Source organism: Siphateles boraxobius, unplaced genomic scaffold, assembly GCF_051911475.1.
Source record: "Siphateles boraxobius isolate OS27281-9 unplaced genomic scaffold, OSU_SipBor_1 26, whole genome shotgun sequence".
Taxonomy (NCBI): domain Eukaryota; kingdom Metazoa; phylum Chordata; class Actinopteri; order Cypriniformes; family Leuciscidae; genus Siphateles; species Siphateles boraxobius.
This window is the reverse complement of record NW_027508876.1, coordinates 7265514-7285270: the sequence shown is the minus strand read 5'-3', so window position 1 is coordinate 7285270 and position 19757 is coordinate 7265514. Positions and strand designations below refer to the sequence as shown.

At 37.7% G+C, this 19757-nt stretch overlaps 2 protein-coding genes across 2 annotated transcripts in view; both read right to left on the bottom strand.

Annotated features, from left to right (window-relative positions):
- Nucleotides 1-2627, bottom strand: part of LOC143751649 (uncharacterized) — a 59368-nt gene extending 56741 nt beyond the window's left edge. The window contains exon 1 of the mRNA XM_077244268.1: nt 2351-2627. Within this exon, the coding sequence (XP_077100383.1) occupies nt 2351-2390 (40 nt within the window). The 5' untranslated portion in view covers nt 2391-2627. The remainder of the gene's footprint in view (nt 1-2350) is intronic.
- LOC143751650 (uncharacterized) lies at nt 1511-2358 on the bottom strand. The gene is made up of 5 exons (XM_077244269.1): nt 2196-2358; nt 2059-2112; nt 1906-1974; nt 1636-1777; nt 1511-1541 (listed from the first exon to the last, which is right to left on the bottom strand). The coding sequence occupies exons 1-5, from the start codon at nt 2229-2231 to the stop codon at nt 1534-1536; spliced, it is 309 nt and encodes a 102-aa protein (XP_077100384.1). The 5' UTR covers nt 2232-2358; the 3' UTR covers nt 1511-1533.
- Nucleotides 2628-19757: the final 17130 nt, after the last annotated feature.

Here is a 19757-nt window from a genome sequence, read left to right as displayed (position 1 = left end):
GCTCAGACTGAAGTTTGACCAATCAGCTGTGAGCAAAGAAACATATAGGTGACGTAACTGATTCCCAGCGTCTGTTCTCTGTTGCAATGGCTTCACCTTTTCTCCCAAATCCCGTGGACCTCTCCGCGCAAATTGTTAGACGAGCACTTCGTAGAGAAAGAGTTTTTAGGGACAGACAAAATCCCTTTGACTTTCCTGATATTTACTTGTATGAAAGATACAGATTTTCCGCGGAAGGAATGTCTTATCTTTGCGAACTTCTTGAGCCGCACAGAACAAATGTGACTCGTCGAAGCCATGCACTTACTGTACCACAAATGGTATGTATTGCGTTGCGGTTTTTTGCAAGTGGTACATACTTGTATGCGGTCGGTGATGCAGAGAATCTAGGGAAAAACACGGTCTGTCGAACAATTCGCAAGGTGGTCCTCGCTCTGCAGGGGTACATAAATAGCTTCATTGTGTTCCCTGGACATTTATCCACCATGTCCATAAAAGAGGGCTTTTATAAAATTGCCGGTAAGATATATTGATAGGGTGACATCACATGAACAAATGTAGCCTTTCACACAATTTTTTTTTTCTTCAAAAAAAAAAAAAAATCACACTTAGAAATCTATTATACAATAGTCTGCAGTAGCTACCTGTTAAGAAATGTTTTAAATATATATGTTTAATTCCTATGATAGGATTCCCTAGAGTCATAGGAGCAATAGACTGCACACGTTGCAATCTCCACAGCTCTAGGAGAACATGAGGCAGATTATGTGAACAGAAAGTCCTTTCACAGCCTTAATGTTCAGGTAGGGCTACTATACCCTATGTGAAATTATTTTTATTTGCATTGAGATCAATCTTTAAATAAATAGTAACTAACAGATAGGACAATGATTTACTGTACATTTCATCTGCAGATGACTTGTGATCATGAATGCATGATCACAAGCTTGGATTCCAAATGGCCTGGCTCAGTGCATGACTCACGCATTTTCCGTGAGTCTATTTTGTGTCAGCGCTTTGAGGAAGGCAAGTTAAATTTGGTACAGTACACTTTACATTTTTTATTTTAATGGCAAAACTTACAAATTTTTCCCCTTTTCTGTTCTATGACAGGGCTTTTTGATCTCCTGTTGGTAGGAGATAGAGGTTATGCATGCCAGAGGTTTTTGCTAACGCCCTATCCTGACCCCTAGACAGGGCCACAAAACCGCTTCGATGTGGCCCTCAGTAAAACCAGGGTCAAGATCGAGATGACCTTTGGCATCCTAAAGGCACGTTTCAACTGTCTTAGGCGTTTAAGAGTGTCACCAGAGCGGGCATCACAGATAGTGGCTGCATGTGCCATTCTGCATAATATAGCCACTATCAGAAAGGAGCGAGAACCACCACAAAACCAGCTTCTCCCTGATGAAATTGACCCCATCACACTTGACCACCCAGCTGGGGCAGCTGTCAGAGATGTGATCACAACACAATATTTTACTTAATAAAAGCACACTGACACTGCAGATAGGACTCAAACTGTTTTATTGGTCATGTGGCTAGGGAGGAAGAAAGAGAGCAAGAAAATTACATTAATAGACATTCATAGTGTTCATACTAAAGCGTTACTTGTTTAAAAAAAAGTTCACAAACGGAGATCTGTTTTTTCCAGCTGTTTGATCTCCAATTTAATTTTTTTAATTTGGAGCCTCCTCAGCTCACAGTCTAGCTCCTTTAGCTCACAGTCTAGTTCTAGGCTCCTTTTATAAAGGGCCCTGACTGAGTCTGTTTCCACCTGAAACAATTCCACCACAAACATGATCATTACAAGTTTTCTGGAGGTTGATCAAATCACAAAAAGTGGCATGACTATCTACAAACATAGGACTGACTGTAATTTATGTCAAGGGTTTAAAGCATTACCTTGTTCACATTCCTTCTGTAGCCCATTGAGGTAGAGGCTTCAGTTTCTGGGGCAGGTTGTGAAAAATCCTACAATAAAAGAGATGTGTAAGGGCCAGTCACTTAATTATGAAATTCAAATGTGTGCCGTAATAAAAAGCCCAGTGCATTCACCTCAGCAACTGTCTCAGAACACACAGACAGAGTGTCTTCATCATTTGGTTCACCCTAATAAATAAAAGGCAAATATAAAGCATAACTGTTATAAAGCAGGCTATGTTCATGGTGTTCTGTCTGCTGCATATACTGACCTCTGTGTGGGAGACTGTGTGCATGTGTGCTGGCATCAACAGGGACACTGTATTTCCCTCTACTGCAGAACAGAGTCAGCCAAATTTAACCCTTTTTAAAACATTAGTAATGCATTGCACACACATACCCAGTGTCACTTGCTTCGAGGAGCCAGCACCAGGGTCAGACTGTACAGCACTTGCAATGCCATCCATAATCGGCCGTCCCTTATTATTACTCAGCGCCAACTCCTCGGCCACAGTGTAATTTTGAGGAGGTGGCCCTCCCCCAGTTTTCCTGATTTCACATTTTTTTCTGTTTGCTGCAAACAAGTTTTTATGAATAAATGTTCACAAAAATAATAAAATGTTGTGGTAAATACTCACCACTTTGAATTATATTTTTATATTTTGTCTTGATCTGCTGCCAAGAACGTTTGGAGTTGGGGTTGCATCTAAAAATATATGAATATCAATCTTTCTTAGGAATAGCCTATACATTCACATTTTACATACATCTACACACACGTATGTACAGTATGCATGCATGCATGTATATCAACACGAATACACACATGTTTATTTTAGCATCTAATACATTTTTAATATGATTACATCATTTTACATTAATTGTTTAACTTGTGCATTAACGCAATCAGCAATCTTCCTCCAAGAATCTTCTCTTGCTTTGGCAGCAGATACAGTGTTACTGCGTGCTTGAAAAACACTTTTATATTCTTCATATTTTTGAATAATTATCTCTTGCTCCTGCGCGGAAAAATATATAGCTCTCGCTCTATCCATTTCGAACGCGATTGGTTGTTCAGTGCCGACGTCACTCTTTTATGTGCACGCGCTCGTGGATTAATCATAAGTTAAGATCAAAGCCTGAGTTGACAGAGAAAGTTGATGAGCTGCGTCATGGTACCAATAAAGCCTGATTGCATCGGTTCGGTTTTGTCAACTCAAAACTAATCCTGTAACCCCGAGTTTGTTCAGCTACCTTCATGGTACAGGCCCCTGGCATCCAACAATTCATGTTTTTGTTTTGGTCTTTTCAGAGACTTGTTGGCCATAGCTTCCAGTAGTAAATAGCTCCACTCTTAAAAATATATGTAGGGTGAATGCAGGTAAAGTGGACTATCTGGTAAAGTGGGCAGTTTAAGTACTGTGCTCAATGGGTTTTCACTTTTAGAGCATGACAATGGTCTTTAAATTGACACGATTTCTCTAAATGATAAAATGGCTCTGGTTGATGCAATATGACACTGGTGGGCAACTCTAATGGTTAAAGGTAGAAAACCCTCTGACACAAGATTTTATTTTCTAAGTTATAAGGTTTCTTACTAAATGTAAACCAATGTGGGACTCTTTCTGGTTTGTTGCTTAAATATTGCTGACCCACTTTGGCTGAATGTGTTAGATAAAGTGAACCCAAAGTTTTGGGTAAAGTGGGTTACCTTAAACCTTCAGCAATTATACTCTAAATTGACATTCACTGGTTATTTTATAGTTGACATGTATCATATACTTTTTAGAGAACAGAAATGATTTTGCCGTTAGGAAATTCAAGTCAGATGGAAGAAAGGAAAAACAGAAATTAAGACTAGGAATTAAGTTCAATCTGTGGAGTGAAGAAAGGAGGACAGGTGCAAAATTTAGATGCAAAATAACTCTTTAAAATGTGGAAACAATTTTGAGTTCAAATTGTTTAGAGAAAACTGACATAAGTTTTACAATGTTACTATTTTAATTGTTCCTTATATTGAAGATGTTGCACTTGCTGTAGTCCCATATTTTTTTTCTAATGTTGTATAGTTAATTTTCATCCGGATTTCATTAAATTTTAATGTCAACATAACATGTTCTATCAGTTGTTTTGAATTGTACACATGCATTGAGTGAACAGATGAATTTTATTCATCATAGTCTAGGCCACATGCTTTCGGGTGTCTTAAAAATATTGAATGTTTGGTTGATAATGTGTGTAACAAATCATTTTGGATAAATCAGGGATGGGTCACATTACCAGACCAGCTGGCCCATTTTACCTAAAACGAAATTTGTCTTGAGTGCATGATCTCAAAATGTTTATTGGTACACTTTGAAAATAATGCATATCAACTGTTGACATTTAATTATTAGTTTATTCGCTTTGGTACTATTTTCACAAGTCTTAGAGCTAAAATCACAACAGATCATAAAAAATTTACTTTTTTTCAAGCCTTTCATGTTTTCAATTGTGTTTGTAAGATAATCAAAATCAGAAAGTATACTTTTCACCACACAAAATAACGGTTTCATCTATATAAATGTTTCATTCACAGTAGCTGCCTTTCATAATGCTATTACTCTCAAACTTTTCATTTGCATCTCTTTTCATTCAGTTTAATACATTTGTCTATTATTTAATCCAACTGATCTTAATGGTTAATCGATCATTTGGTACATCTATAGATTTTTATATACAGATTCTGATGTAGTTTCTACTTTGTTTGCAGTTTCTGATACAGATACCAAATGTAATGAATTCTTTTTACATAAATGATTTTTCTTAGATTATAACCACTTTGTTGTGTGTGTGTCCTGGTAAACTATACATTATGGGGACAAAATGTCTCTACAAAGATGGCAATATCCAAAATCCTTGTCCTTGTGGGGACATATACTGTAGGCCCATAAGGAAAACGCCTTATAAATTATACACCAGTAAGTGGTTTGTTAAACTAAATCTTGATAGAAATAATACTTGCATCCTGGATCGTTGATGCTGAGCAAGAATGTGTGTGTGTGTGTGATGATCCTCGCTGGGTCCGTGAGTTTGAAGCGTTCTTTCAGTTCTTCCGGAGAGCGCGTCGTTCGCGGGAAGTTTAAAAGGTTTACTTGAAAGCAAAGTTGCTGGAAATTCAGGCTGATTCACCCGGTCACATAAGCCCCTTTCACACAAAGATTCTGGAAAATACACTTATAATTTTTCCTGGGATCATTTGATTTTTGTTCATCCACACTACCAGGGATTTTCTGGGGTCAGTGTGTGTTCACACATATCCTGTAAAGATACCGTTAATACATGTGACATGGCATTCATTCTGCCTTTATTTCACACAGGGTCTATTCCGGGACTGATCCCAGCAATGTTGCTAGGGGAAATTAGGAATAATTTTGTACAGTATTGTATACATGGATAATGTAACAAACTGCAGTTAACAGTAGATAGTGTAATTCTTGTTTTTATTCATTTTTTTAAATACATTTTAACAAAAGAAAACGTTACAAAATAAATTTGTATGGGTAAATCCCAGCGTTTTCTCTAGTTTATTCTAGTTTATTTGAGAAGTTCCACAGATTCTTGGACATTGGAAACTGTATTTTTGTGAGCTCTCAGGCTGGTTCACCTAAAATACCTTTCAAGCCGTCCTGCATTGAGATGTAAATGACTGTGGGGGGATGAGCTCAATCCACACACACATGAAGTGACCTATGTTAGAATTTCAAGGATAGTAATGAGTTATGGTCAAATCATTCAATAATTTATACCACAGTCTTGAATATCTTTTATTTTTAGAGTCTATTTGACGTATCAGGGTTTTTAGTTTTGTCGTAACATTTACAATGAGTAAAGGGAGGGCGCCAAGATCGATCCTTGTGGAGGTGAGCGACAGAAGAGGAGAAATTACCTATCCTGACCAAAAACTTTCTTGCCCATAAATAAGATTGAAACCAGTTAACAGTTAAAAAGATAATTTAATTAATTTTCAAACTAAAGTAACACACTACACATATCAGTCAAAACTCAGTGTAAAATGTAAAATATTGTTAAATACAACTACAACCTTGTTCACAAACAAACCCTATAAACACTAAAAGGGCTGTATTATGCAAGCCAGGCCAGTAGTTGATGTCACTTTATCAAAAAAAAAAAACCCCGCAAACACGTAATACTCATGAACGTGTGCAAATATGATCATAAGTACGCATGTGAACATGTTATATGCTTGTGCTTGACCAGCCTGATCTCATGAAAATGCATCTCTATAGCACGCATTGTTTATCGTACAATTTTTACACGAAAATTCTTATTTTACGTGCATATGATACGCACTTTATTGCGTATAATACACACACACACCAGACCACTAATCCTAACCAAACGTATAATACATGCGTAACCCACACCACTACTAAACCTACTCTAAACCTACCCATGCGAATCATATGCATGTAAAAACTCCTTTTCACATATAACTTGCACGATGAACACAATACGTGCTATAGAGACGTGGAATGACGTACCATTTTCACAAATTCACATTTATGTTGTTTACATGCAGATAGTAAAGGCATCGTTTTCAAAACCTTGCACTTTTAAACTCGTTTTTAAAGGCTTTTTAAAGGCCAAAATGGCATTTTCGTGTAAATAAACGGCCAAAACGCATGAAAAGTTTTTCAGTTGAAAATGATGTCGTGTAAACAGACCCTAAAGCGTGTACTATTTATCCCACTTTAGTTTTGTTAATTGTTCATTTGAGTAGGCCTTTTTATCATATATACACTTTTTTCTGGTTTACTGTGTTCACAGAAGCACTGCGGGTGCTTCATGTAACGGTGTGTGAATCCGCATGTTCTGTTGTTTATCCTGCTATTTGCACATGTAAATCTACATTTTTGAGGTATTTGAATGGGTCACAGACACTTCATTCCATTTAATTATAATCTAACATTCAAATCATGTAAGTTAACTGATGATTACTGGTTAACAAGCATCAGCTGTCAGTCAGAAAAACATGTTAAATGAACATCCCTACTTCATATATTTCAACTGAACCAACTAAAAATGTTCAGTGCAGCAAGTCAACATAACATTTTGAGATTGACCTCCAAAATCTTTACAGTGTGTTTGTGATGGCAAGAAATGTACAAAGCAGCCACACTGGTATCGTTCTTTACCATCCAACTGGGGACCGAGTTCATTTTGATTAATAAAATAATTATTCTGCATTAAATCATAGAAATCGTTACCTTAAAGAGCTATTTTTTGTCATAATCCCTAAAGGGACTGCATAACAAAGCATAGAAAGTATCTTTGAAGAGAGAGCATTAATTAAGACAAATAATATTAAGAATGATAAGAGGCGTCTTCTTGCCTCTGCTTTTGAACTGTTGCCGCCGGGCTGTCTGTATTTTTTACCCGTTATATGTAAAAAAAGATTCAAAAGTCTTTCCTAAAAAAAATTATTTTTTAAATTTTTGATAACTGATGGTTTGGTCATTCTCTTTTTAATATTATATTGTATATGTTTATCTATGCATATTGTGATCTCTGATGCCTGTGTGAACATATATATATATATATATATATATATATATATATATATATATATATATGGCTTGTGCACAATTCAGAATTGAATTGAGAATGACTCCTAAATTCAAATTCAATTCTTGAATTTGAATTGAATTTGAATTGATGTCAAAAACATGATCTACAAGTACAATTCAAATTTGAATTAAAGGAAGCAGAATTGCAATTCAAAACAAATTCTAAGAAATTCATATAGATATTTTAAGTGAAGTGTTTAACAATGAAGCTTTACAGTATATGTCACATATGATTGCATTACATATTCTATAAATTATATTAGTTTGAACTACTTGTACAGATTACATTAACAGGAAATATTTTCCCCCAGCAATGAATGTTAAAAGCTCTAGTCACAGAACAAATAATTAAGTTTGATTTATTGTAATTGTAATTTTGTGGAACATGATAGAACATGACTCAGAACATGATAAAACATGACTCCCAAAATTACTGTAGTAAATCTTTAGAAGGAAAAAAAAACAATTTTAGGTCGACATTTGTTATATAGGGTTAGGCTATATATATATATATATATATATATATATATATATATTAGAACAAAATGTATGCAGGGTTGAGGAGTGAGTTAACTGTAATGAAATTATGTTATTGAATGACAAAATGAATGTAATTGTATTTAGTTGTAGCCTATTACTGAGGTTAAATGTGTAATTTAATTAGTTACTAATCAAATTAAAAGGAAATTGATTCACATTGATATAGTAATCCAAATAAAATAATCCAAACCACATTCATAAAGGGTAACTTATAACAGTAAGCAATTACATTTCCAAAGTAACCTTCCTAACGCTGAATGTATGTGAGATTCAACATATTCTTTCTGTTGTGTGACTAGGGTGACCACCCGTCACGCTTTGTGTTGTACCGCACAGCATTTTCACCCCTTGTCCCCCACGTCGCATATTGAGAAAATATCCCGCATTTTTATCAGTCTGTTTGTTTTTAATTATCATATTAAGAAAATGTGCATCGTTCTTTTGCCTTTTTAAGAAAGCATTTTATTTATTCTTTTTGCGCCGTAGTTTTTCACCTATATTTAACAGCGCTTTGTCAGAAGTACAAATACAACAGCCATTTTTAAAATCATATCCAATGGTTGAAAAGAAAGGAGTAAACACGGTCACTAGTAGGTTGTCAATCAAAATGTTGAGCGGGGATTCGTTCCATGTGTTCCCTGTCAGAAAACAAATTGATAATTGGGTAAATTAAAATTTTTATTTAAAAGAATTTATCAACTTATTGCCTGCTGTAGTTGTTTTAATTCACATCCTTTCTAAAAATATGAAAGTGTTTGGTGTAATATATTCTTAATATATTATTAAGAATATATTATATATATAGAATATAGAATATATAATTCTTAAGGCTGTCAATAAACTAATTTCATGTTGTTTTATATTTTATTTGTTCATTATTTTGTTGGATTTTAGTTGGACTTAGTCAGAACTGTTGCAGAAATAGTGATCTGCATGATGGCTGCTGCCTTGCTCAGTGATGTTTAATTAAAATGGCAAGTAAAATAAAGACATGTTATGTTACAAATGTTTTTATTAAGTTAAATGGACATTATATAACAGTTTCAGGTTATGATTTAGTGTTGGTAACATGTCCCACATTTGGTTTGTTTGATGGTGGTCACCCTATGTGCGACTGTGTAGAATTTCTTTGAATTGCCATGAATTTAAAATTCACTTCTTGTCATTAAAATTAAAATTCACTTCTTGTCATTAAAATTAAAATTCAACTTCCTGTGGGGCGGAGTCAATTCAATTCAAATTCCAATTCATGAATTGAATGGAGGCCAATTCTGAAATTTGCACAAGCCTGATATATATATGAAGTTACATAATGAAGACAGACTTCACTGCCAGTTCACTTCACTGTTCACACACACACACACACACACACACACACACACACACACACACACACACACACACACACACACACACACACACACACACACAGTTCCATTGCAGGCTATAAGTCCCCACTTGGTTGGATAGAAATCGTTCAAAGGTCCCCTCTTTGCCAGTGTTTGAGCGACAGTGCTCTGTTAGTAATATAGATATGTATGTGTGTGTGTGCAATGGCACATAACAATGGCAAGTAAATTGTTAGGGACTCCATAACAAAGCAAAGAAAGTATCTATGAAGAGAGAGTGTTAAATAAGAAAAATAATATTAAGAATGATAAGAGGCGTCTTCTCGCCTCTGCTTTTGAACTGTTGCCGTCGGGCCGTCTGTATTTATTTAATTGATCTTTCTTTGAGCAATAAATTTTTTTGATAACAGATGGGGTTGGTCATTTTTTTTAATTGTATATGTTTATCTATGCATATTGTGATTTCTGATGACTGTGTGAACATATATATATATATATATATATGTCGAGGTTTTGTGGCACACTCTACAACCCGGTTCCTCAGAGACGTCGGATTCAGTGGCCAAGAGTTGCGTCGCACAGTAAAGAACTTATCTGAAGCAACAGAAAGGAGCCGCAACTGGCTGTGGTTGAGACAGAAAGATTCTAGCTGGCTGTGTACAGACCGCCATGCTACGGTTTCGTAGAATTCTTGAAAACTTGAAGAGTCTGTTGGTTCATTTGTATAGGTTGTATAGCATTTACAGTCATTACGTTCCTGTGTATATTGCGTGAATGACGGGTGCTTGGGCAGATATTGTGTTTTGCGGTAGGTGCTATGCCATACGGAACCGTTGCCACTGAAACTGCATATTAACGCACCAGTGGGGCTTGACAGCCTTAGTCAAACGGGTTGGCGCGTATGGTTGGGTTGCGGAGAGATTGTGGTTAGGTCTCAGCAGCAGGAGGGATGTAGAGGTCAGTAAGCTGGGCTGAGTTGAGTGGGGGGCGGAGGGGGGTGACTCTGGGACGCCAGAGTCACTGTCGAGCCCTCTTGAGGTGTCGTGGGCTAGTCGACGAAACACTGAGGAAGGAAAGGTGCCCACTTGAAGACCCTAGAGATGTCCCCTACTCAGCTCAATCCAGACGGTTGTCATGGGGGGACTGCACTGTGGTTGAAGCCGTTGTGTGTGCTGACGCGTGTTAACACTAGACAGAAGGAGATTTACATCACCATATGGAAAGAAGCGTAAATGGACGGAGAAGCATAGATTACTGTAAAGCTATGTCTTAGTTGGTGCTTATCTTGGCAAAAGCCGAGTACAAATCAGCATGAAGTTTTAACATCTACTCTTGTGTAATGGAAATCATATATATATTTTTAAATATATAGAAAAGTTACAAAATGAAGACAGACTGCACTGCCAGTTCACTTCACTGTTCACACACAGGTCCTCTGTTAGATAGGTAGACATCATACAGAGTTGCAGGTCCCATCTTGGCATGTTTCATTTTTTTGCATTTTTGAAGTTATATTATGAAAAAAGACCTTAAAATAAATGTTTGTATATGCGTTTTGTTTCAAAAGGACCAGATTCAAAAGTACCAGATGCAGCAAGTCAACTTAAAAGTTTTGAATTTGATCTTCAAGAAAGAATGACATATTTTTGGTTGCATCAAAATTGAGCAATATTTCAAACGCTGACTATCTTGAGTTTGGCAACGGCAGCTGTCCCGTGCGTGGGCGTGGTTACAGCGCAGCCAGCGGACACGCCCCCAGCATATGAGAGCAGTAGTACTGCGAATTTTTTCAAGATTTTGATAGCTTTTTTTATCATTCAAATTTGGCTGGGTGGCTAATACATTTTTCTGTGATATGACAAACTCAGAACACATACTTCATTTTGATTTTACAGGGACTTTAAGAATGATAAGAGCGTCTTCTCGCCTCTGCTTTTGAACTGTTGCTGCCGGGCCGTCTGTATTTTTTACCCGTTGAATGAAAATGAATAAAACAGATTCAAAGGTCTTTACTCAAAAAAATTTTTTTAATTTGATAACTGATGGTTTGGTCATTCTTTTTTTAAAATATTATATTGTATATGTGTATCTATGCATATTGTGATCTCTGATGCCTTTGTGAATATATGTTACATAATGAAGACAGATTTCACTGCCAGTTCACTTGTCACAAACACACACAGGGAAAGACAGATCCATTAGCAGTATGTTTAATAGGGTAATCCATACTCACAATCCAGTAAGGATGGCTGGCGCGAAACAGACGTTCCGAAGCTTTGCGAGATCCCGAAGCAAAGATGATTCGAAACACTGATCCGAAGCGTGATTCAAAACACCCACGTCACGTGACAACGGCTAAATGAAGCGTCTAAGTGTTTCATCAGGTGGAGTGCTCCTCTGAATCAGGGTTTCATTGATTGGTCGGTTCGGGAACAAATCACACAATCACACAGTATAAAAGTTTTGTCAACGCATTTTCATATCGTGGGTTTTTGTGAGAGGAGTTTGGTTTTGAGATAGAGGATTTTTGGTGATATAGTGACATTTATAGTGCGATTTGTTTAGTTATATTTAGGATTTAATTTACATTTACACATTGACTTAGAGACACACAGAGTACATATAGTGACACATTAATAGATGCATTGATAGAAATATATATATATATATATATATATATATAGATTAATAGATAGATACATATATTACAGATACATATAGATTATTAGATAGATAGGCTACATATAAAATAGATAGATAGATAGATAGATAGATAGATAGATAGATAGATAGATAGATAGATAGATAGATAGATAGATAGATAGATAGATAGATACATAGAAATGGAGGCTCCACAGAAGAGATGCCGTACATCTGTGGTGTGGGAGCATTTCCATTTGGAAACCCCAAATAAAGTGAGATGTGTGTATTGTGATCGGCAGCTAGCCTACTGCAACAATACATCATCCATGATGCGGCATTTGAGGAGCATTCATCCTGCCATTCTGCAGGGTGCAGAGGATGGTAGTGTTCCCCCTGTACCAAGGCCTGCTACTGACACTGCTGGGCCATCTAAGCAAGGTATGCATTGTTTGAAATATAGGCTAATTATAAGTGAAATATAATAACTAAGTGTTGGGCCATTGTTTAGAAAGGCCATGGACTAAGACATGCCTAACATCCCAATCACAACTGCCAATCACTTTAAAAACAAATGTTGTCAATATAATATTATACTTTGTGAATATACATTTTATATGTCTACATATGAGTACCCAATCTACAGCCAAGACATCATTTTGTTTTTTTGTAATTGTTGTATTTCTATAATGCCTTTATCTTTCTCTGCACACTGAGCATAAATATTCATAACATAACTTTGTTTAGGAAGGTTTCCAAATGAACCAGTAGACTACTTTCACGGTAGGCTACTATTTTTCCAATATATTTGTCTGAAAGTATGTTTTATCTTCTCTTTTAAAAGGCAGACAGAGGGAATTGGATGAGGCTCTTCTGAACATGGTGGTGAAGGATCTGCAGCCCTTCACCATCGTGGAGGATGAGGGTTTCAGGGCCTTTGTGAACAAGCTTGATCCAAGCTATGTCCTCCCATCCCGGAAGGTGCTTAAAACAATGGTCAGCGAAAGGTACAACACAACCAAGGAGAAGACAATGGAGGACCTACAAAAGGCGGAATTTGTTAGCCTTACGGCTGACATGTGGTCTTCCATTAATATGGATGGATATCTTGGTGTAACATGCCATTACATAACACCAGAGGCAACAATGGCAACTGTTTTACTGGGTGTAAGGAGGTTTTACCAAACCCACACAGCCCAGCATCTCATGGAGGCTAAAGCCTTGCTAATGGCTGAGTGGGGAATAACCTCCAAAGTTCACTGCATGGTGACTGACAATGCATCCAACATGATCCTAAGTGCCCAGCTACTCAACCTTCGCCATGTCCCATGTTTTGCTCATAATTTGAATTTGATAGTGAAAAAGGCCCTGGATCAAACCCCAGTCATCAATGAAATTCGCCAGAAAGCCAGAAAGATAGTGGGGTTGTTCAGATCCAGCTGCAAAGCAAAGGACAAGCTTGTGGAGATGCAGAGCTAGATGGGCAGACCAAGTCTGAAAATGATACAGGAGGTTGAAACGAGATGGAACAGCACATTCGACATGCTACAACGCTTGTATGAGCAACGTGAGCCAGTGGGTGCTGCACTTGCCAATTTAAACAGTGATGCTGCTCCCCTGACAAGTCTTGAGTATGACATTATTCAACAGTCATTGACACTTCTTCAACCATTCAAACTAGCAACAACAGAGATATCAGAGGAACAGAGAGTGTCTGCTTCAAAGCTCATACCATTGTACAGGATGTTGCAGCACAAGCTTGCACAGAAAAAAGGAAATGCAACGCAGGAATCAACTGTACAATTAGGTAGGACACTATGACCATACGTGTAATTGGCCATAACTCTCATATTGTTGTCATTATTTTAATTAATATGGTTTTCTCTTGTGTTGGCTCATAGGCCCACATCTACAAGAAGGTCTGCACTCCAGATGTGGAGGGTACGAGACTTTTAGAGCCTTGGCACTGGCTACACTCCTGGACCCAAGGTTTAAAAATGTGGCTTTTGGAAATCCTGCCAAAGCCCTGGATGCTGAAAAGCACATCACACTGGAGTGTGCTTCACTGATGCGTTCAAACACAACTCCTGGTGAGTTTCAGTCTATGTTATCTTATGTAATGTGATTCATGAAATTTATACTTCATATGTGTTGTCAGTTTATGATTTGTTACTAATTGCCGTTTTCTTTTAATTCAGAACCACAAATGTCAACATCAGGCCCATCATCATCAACACCAGTTGAAACACAAGACAGTTTATGGGAACATTTTGACAATCGTATCCGTGAGACCCAGATGATACACAATCCTACAGCTGATGCCACAGTGGAAGTGAAAAAATACCTCAGCGATGCATTTTTGCCCAGAACTCATGATCCTCTAACTTACTGGAAAGAGAGAGCAGTAATCTTTCCTCATTTGTATGTCCTAGCTAAAAAATATCTTTGTATGCCAGCAACAAGTGTCCCTTGTGAGAGAATTTTTTCAAAGGCTGGAGAAATTATCTGTAAAAAAAGAAGTAGGCTGAGTCCTTCAACAGCAGAGAAATTAATATTTTTGAATAAAAATCTATAAGAAAGGGAGACATTGTGGCTTGATTTATTTTTATTAATATTCATTTTTCATGACCAAAATCACATTATGCAATGTGAAGAGACTACAGGTTACAAGCTTCATTTATTACAAAAATACAATAATAAAAAAAAAAACCAACACATTTTTTTATTAGCTCTTTGTAAAGGTTGTTTCAGATCTACACCTGCAAGTGACCACTAGGTGTCACCGTGGAGACGGGTTTCGGATTGATTCGAAGCCTCGAAACAAAATGGCACATTTGCTTCGACTGTTTCATTGCTTCACGAAGCCTCGATCTGCCCATCACTACAATCCAGTCCAAGCAAGGTTCAAAATCAAAAAAGGCCATCCAAAACATAAAACACCAACAAGACTCAGGAAAAGGCAGGGCACAGAAGTGTGAGGACATAGAACAACAACTCTGTGACAAACACTAAAACAGACAAGGGTATATATACACACAGAACAAACAAGGTGATGGGAAACAGCTGAGTGCAATGAACTGATGAGTGACAGACAGAATGCTGGGAAATGAAGTTCCAAAGTGAATGACACCATGGAGAAGGAGGACCTCTAGTGGACACCAGGGAACACAAACTTAACACTGTGACATAACCCCCCCCCCCCCCCCTCTACGGAGCGGCTACCAAACGCTCCAAGAACGACAAAAAACAAACAAAACAAGAGTCCAGGGGTGTATTCCAGAAAGCAGGTTATGTGACTTACCCGGGTAAGTTTAGGAGTAAGTAAGCGGATAACCTCTGCTTTCGGTTCCAAAAACGGAGGTAACTTTCGGGTTATGTAAGTAACCATAGCAACTGACTCTCTGAGGATAACCTGCTCCGAGGCAGGTTATGTTGCAGGGTTAGTTTGTTTCAGAGAGGTTTCCGAGCATGGCGTGCCCTTTTGATGAGGATCCTGTGGACGTAGAGGCACAGATTATACGAGGGTTTTTCCGCCGTGAGAGGGTGATAAGACCACGTATCGATGTATTTTCTTATCCTAACGAATATTTGCAGGAGCGCTATCGTTTTTCTAGGGAGTCGTTAATTTATTTAACAAACCTACTAAAACCACACATCTCAAACGTGACAAACCGCGGGTCAGCGCTTAGAGCCGAACAAATTCTTTGTATTGCTCTGCGATTTTTCGCTACGGGGAGTTTTCTCTACAATGTGGGCGATGCAGAGCATGTGGGAAAGGCAACCGTGTGTAGAGCCGTTCATACAGTATGCATGGCACTGAAACGGTTTCTACACACTTTTGTACAGTTCCCTGGCCATAAACCTGTGCGCTTTATTAAAGAAGAATTCTACAGGGTTGCAGGTTTGCTCTCAGAAATTCTGTCATCTACTTCAATTAAATTACATTTCTTAATAGGTTTATTTTGACTGCACACACATAAAGGCTACACAGACTTCTTAAATTTGTAATTAATCTTAATTTCAGGGTTCCCAAACGTGATTGGGTGCATTGATGGCACCCACATTCCTATTAAAGCTCCATCTATCAATGAGGGAGACTATGTTAATAGGAAGTCTGTGCATAGCATCAACGTACAGGTAGCTATATTTTGGCTCCTTAATATTGGTGTTATAAATAGGCCTAATAAACTTATTGTTCTCCACAGGTAATATGTGATGCAACCCACCTCATCACTAATGTTGAGGCAAAATGGCCTGGGTCTGTACATGACGCCCGAATATTTAGAGAGTCATCTCTGTGCAACAAATTTCAACAGGGTACGTTTTGTTAGACAAATGCTTGTAGTCTTTATTACATTTACAAAACACCTCTAACATTACAGGACAGTTCTATGGTTACTTGCTGGGGGATAGAGGATACCCTTGCCTCCCCTATATGACGTCACCCTACCCGGATCCTGAGCCCGGACCACAGACACGCTTCAACCGGTCTCACAGCAGAACACGGGCCAAGGTGGAGATGACCATAGGCATTCTGAAGGCGCGGTTTCAGTGTCTGCGTGGGCTCAGGGTCACTCCAAATAGGGCATGTGACATCACAGTTGCTTGTGTGGTACTTCACAACATTGCCACAATAAGAGGAGAGAGGCATCCCCCCTGTCCTGATGAAGATGACTTAGAACAACACCCAATGAATCTGGCAGACCACAGAGATGGCAGAAGGCTTAGAGACATGATTTGTCAAAATCACTTTATTTAATGTGTTCTATTTCTTTATATCCTGAAATAAAAGAGACATGACAGATTTGTATTTATTGCTTTATACACACACAAAAAGAAATAAAAGATTCATGTTCACAAATGATTCTCACCTTAAGGCGATGCTCCAGTAGTTCTATTTCAAGTTTGTCCTTTTTAATGGCCAGCCTTTTCTCCTCTATCTGAAGCTGTATAAGGTTCTTTTTTTTTAATTTGCCTTAATAGATGGACCTTATACAGCTCCTTTGCAGACAACTAGGACGGCAAAGTAAATAAGATGGTTAAAGAAGAAAATCTGCCACATAGTAACATTATGTAAATAAGGACAACCAGGGACAAGTTCTTACACTGCTAAGATTATGTGTAGAGGTAGATGGACCATCATCTGCATGTACATCCCCAGCTAGATTCTGTCACAGGACAAATTACACATTTTTCACTCCATCTAAAAAGCTATGCATTGTCCAGTATATGCATCATACCTCTGTGGGTCTCCCAGCACTTTCTAATTCTGTCACAGCAGATGTGGTCTCTTCATCATCATCATCCTAGAGTGGAAATATGCAAGGTTACTTTGTCTGGCAGACAAAGTGAAAGATCTAAAAGCAAATGGTTCTTAAAATGCATCACTAACAATTGTGACAGACTGTGTGGTTTCAGGAGGATCCAATAATACAATGCGTCCGTCAGCAATTGCAAGAAAAAATAAAGATACTCAATGTATAAATTACTAAAGTATGACAGACACTGAATAAAGGCATTAGGAACATGCAAGAATAAAAAAAAAACAGATGACTATATACAGCATATGCTGTAAAATAGAATATGTATGCATAATGCACAAGTGACACAATGACTGCATTTGGGAAGCATTTAGCCTTCTTCCTAATCACAAGAGTTAATGATCGTTTTGTCCAAACGTATGACTAAATAATCATAAGTACTAATATGGTATACCTACATTGTACCAAGTCACTTGAGTTGTTGTGGGAGGTAGCTAAGTCTGACGAAGTGCCCTCTGGAATACCATCGACCACAGGGCGACCTTTATTAAGGGAAAGAGCCAACTCCTCAGATGGGGTGAGAGGAGGTTGAGGTGGACCCCCGCCAGTTAGACGGGCCTCAGCCTTCTTTCTATTAGCTATATAGGAAGAATACTGTAAAAGTAACTTAAGACATTGATCTTACAACAGTTAAAATAAAATATTACCTTTTTGGAGACTGTTTTTGTGTTTCATTTTGACTTGGGAAAGAGTTCTTTTGGCTCCAGAAGGATTACACCTTATAAAACAAGAGGCCTAAATATTTCTTGTCAATATACATTGCACTGTATTCTTAAGAAACTGATGTAGAGAAAAGTAAATGCTTGTCGAGTCATGCCACATGCTCAAAAAGACAATTGTTCAACTTTGCAAATTTACAAAAGAAAGGCAAGCATATTTAAAATGCAATAAAAAAAAAACTTACGCATTTACTCTGTCAGTTATTTTTTGCCAAGCCAATTGTCTTTCCCTCGCATTTGCAGCTGTATTGCTTTTTTTCATTATAATGGGCTTGAACTCTTCATAAGCCAACATTAAAACTTCTAACTCTGCTTTGGAGAAGTAGGCGGCACGCAACTTTTCACCCTTAGTTTCCATGGTGACTCCTGAATTCGGCGTTCCATTGAAAATGCCTTTATATGTTCGCCGTGCACGCGCATTCACTCGAGGTTATTAGCAGTAGGTTGATTAAACTAACTCGACACAGGTGTTTTGGAACCGACATACCCCGAGTAAGCAGGTTATGGGTTAATCAACCCAGAGTTCAGGGTTAATCTGATAGTAAATTAACCCAGCTTTCTGGAATACATCCCAGGGGTCTATTCCAGAAAGCAGGTTATGTGACATACCCGGGTATGTTTAAGAGTTAGTAAATGGATAACCTCAACTTTCGGTTCCAAAAACAGAGGTAACTTTCAGGGTATGTTAGTAGTCATAGCAACTCACTCTCTGAACTTAACCTGCTACGGAGCAGGTTATGTTCCAGAGTTAGTTTGTTTCAGAGAGGTGACAGAACATGGCGTGCCCTGACCATTTTAGTTACCTAGCACTACTTAATCTAACCCTACTTTATACAGTCACAATAATTTTAAATGTTTCTAATTATATAACTTTCAATTTCAGGGTTCCTAAATGTGATTGGGTGCATTGATGGAATCCACATTCCCATTAAAGCTCCTTCAGTCAATGAAGGAGACTATGTTAATAGGAAGTCAATCCATAGCATCAATGTGCAGGTGACAATAGATTTTTTGGGTGCTAAATGTTTGGGTGTTTGAACCATTAAATCACCCTCATTACTGGTCCCCACTAATTAGGTAATATTTGGCCAAGAGGAACCCAGTGGACCCGGTAGACCAAAGAGATGGCAGGGTGGTATGAGACATGATTTGCCAAAATCACTTTAATTAAAACCAGTTAACAGTCAAGTGTTGTTCATTGTTTCTTTATTTCCTGTAACAAAAGACATTTTTATTTATTGCTTTAGATTTCATTCAACAATAAATGACAGATTAATGTTCACATATGTTTCCCACCTTAAGCTGGTGCTCCAGCAATACAATTTCAAGTCTGGCCTTTTCTAGGTTAAGCCTTTTCTCCGCCATTTGAAGCTGTATAAGCTCCATGTCCATGTCACTTTTTCTGATTTGCTTTTGAAGGTGGACCTTATACAGTTTTATGGCAGGCAACTAGAAATACTGAAAAGACTTTAATACAAACACAGAACAAATATTTAAACGAGGAAGGAGAACTGCAGAACATTTCTTACACTACTAAGATTCTGTGTGGAGGTAGATGGACCCTCATCTGTATTAAAATCTCCTGCCATATTCTGTAAAATGACAATTTATTTATTCTCTTATGTAAAAAAGGGG

Coding starts and splice junctions, on each gene's coding strand:
- LOC143751650 (XM_077244269.1), bottom strand. CDS start 2,231: ATGCCAGCACACATGCACACAGTCTCCCACACAGAG. Junction 2,113..2,195: donor ACACAGTCTCCCACACAGAG/GTCAGTATATGC, acceptor TTTATTTATTAG/GGTGAACCAAATGATGAAGA. Junction 1,975..2,058: donor GTTCTGAGACAGTTGCTGAG/GTGAATGCACTG, acceptor CTTTTATTGTAG/GATTTTTCACAACCTGCCCC.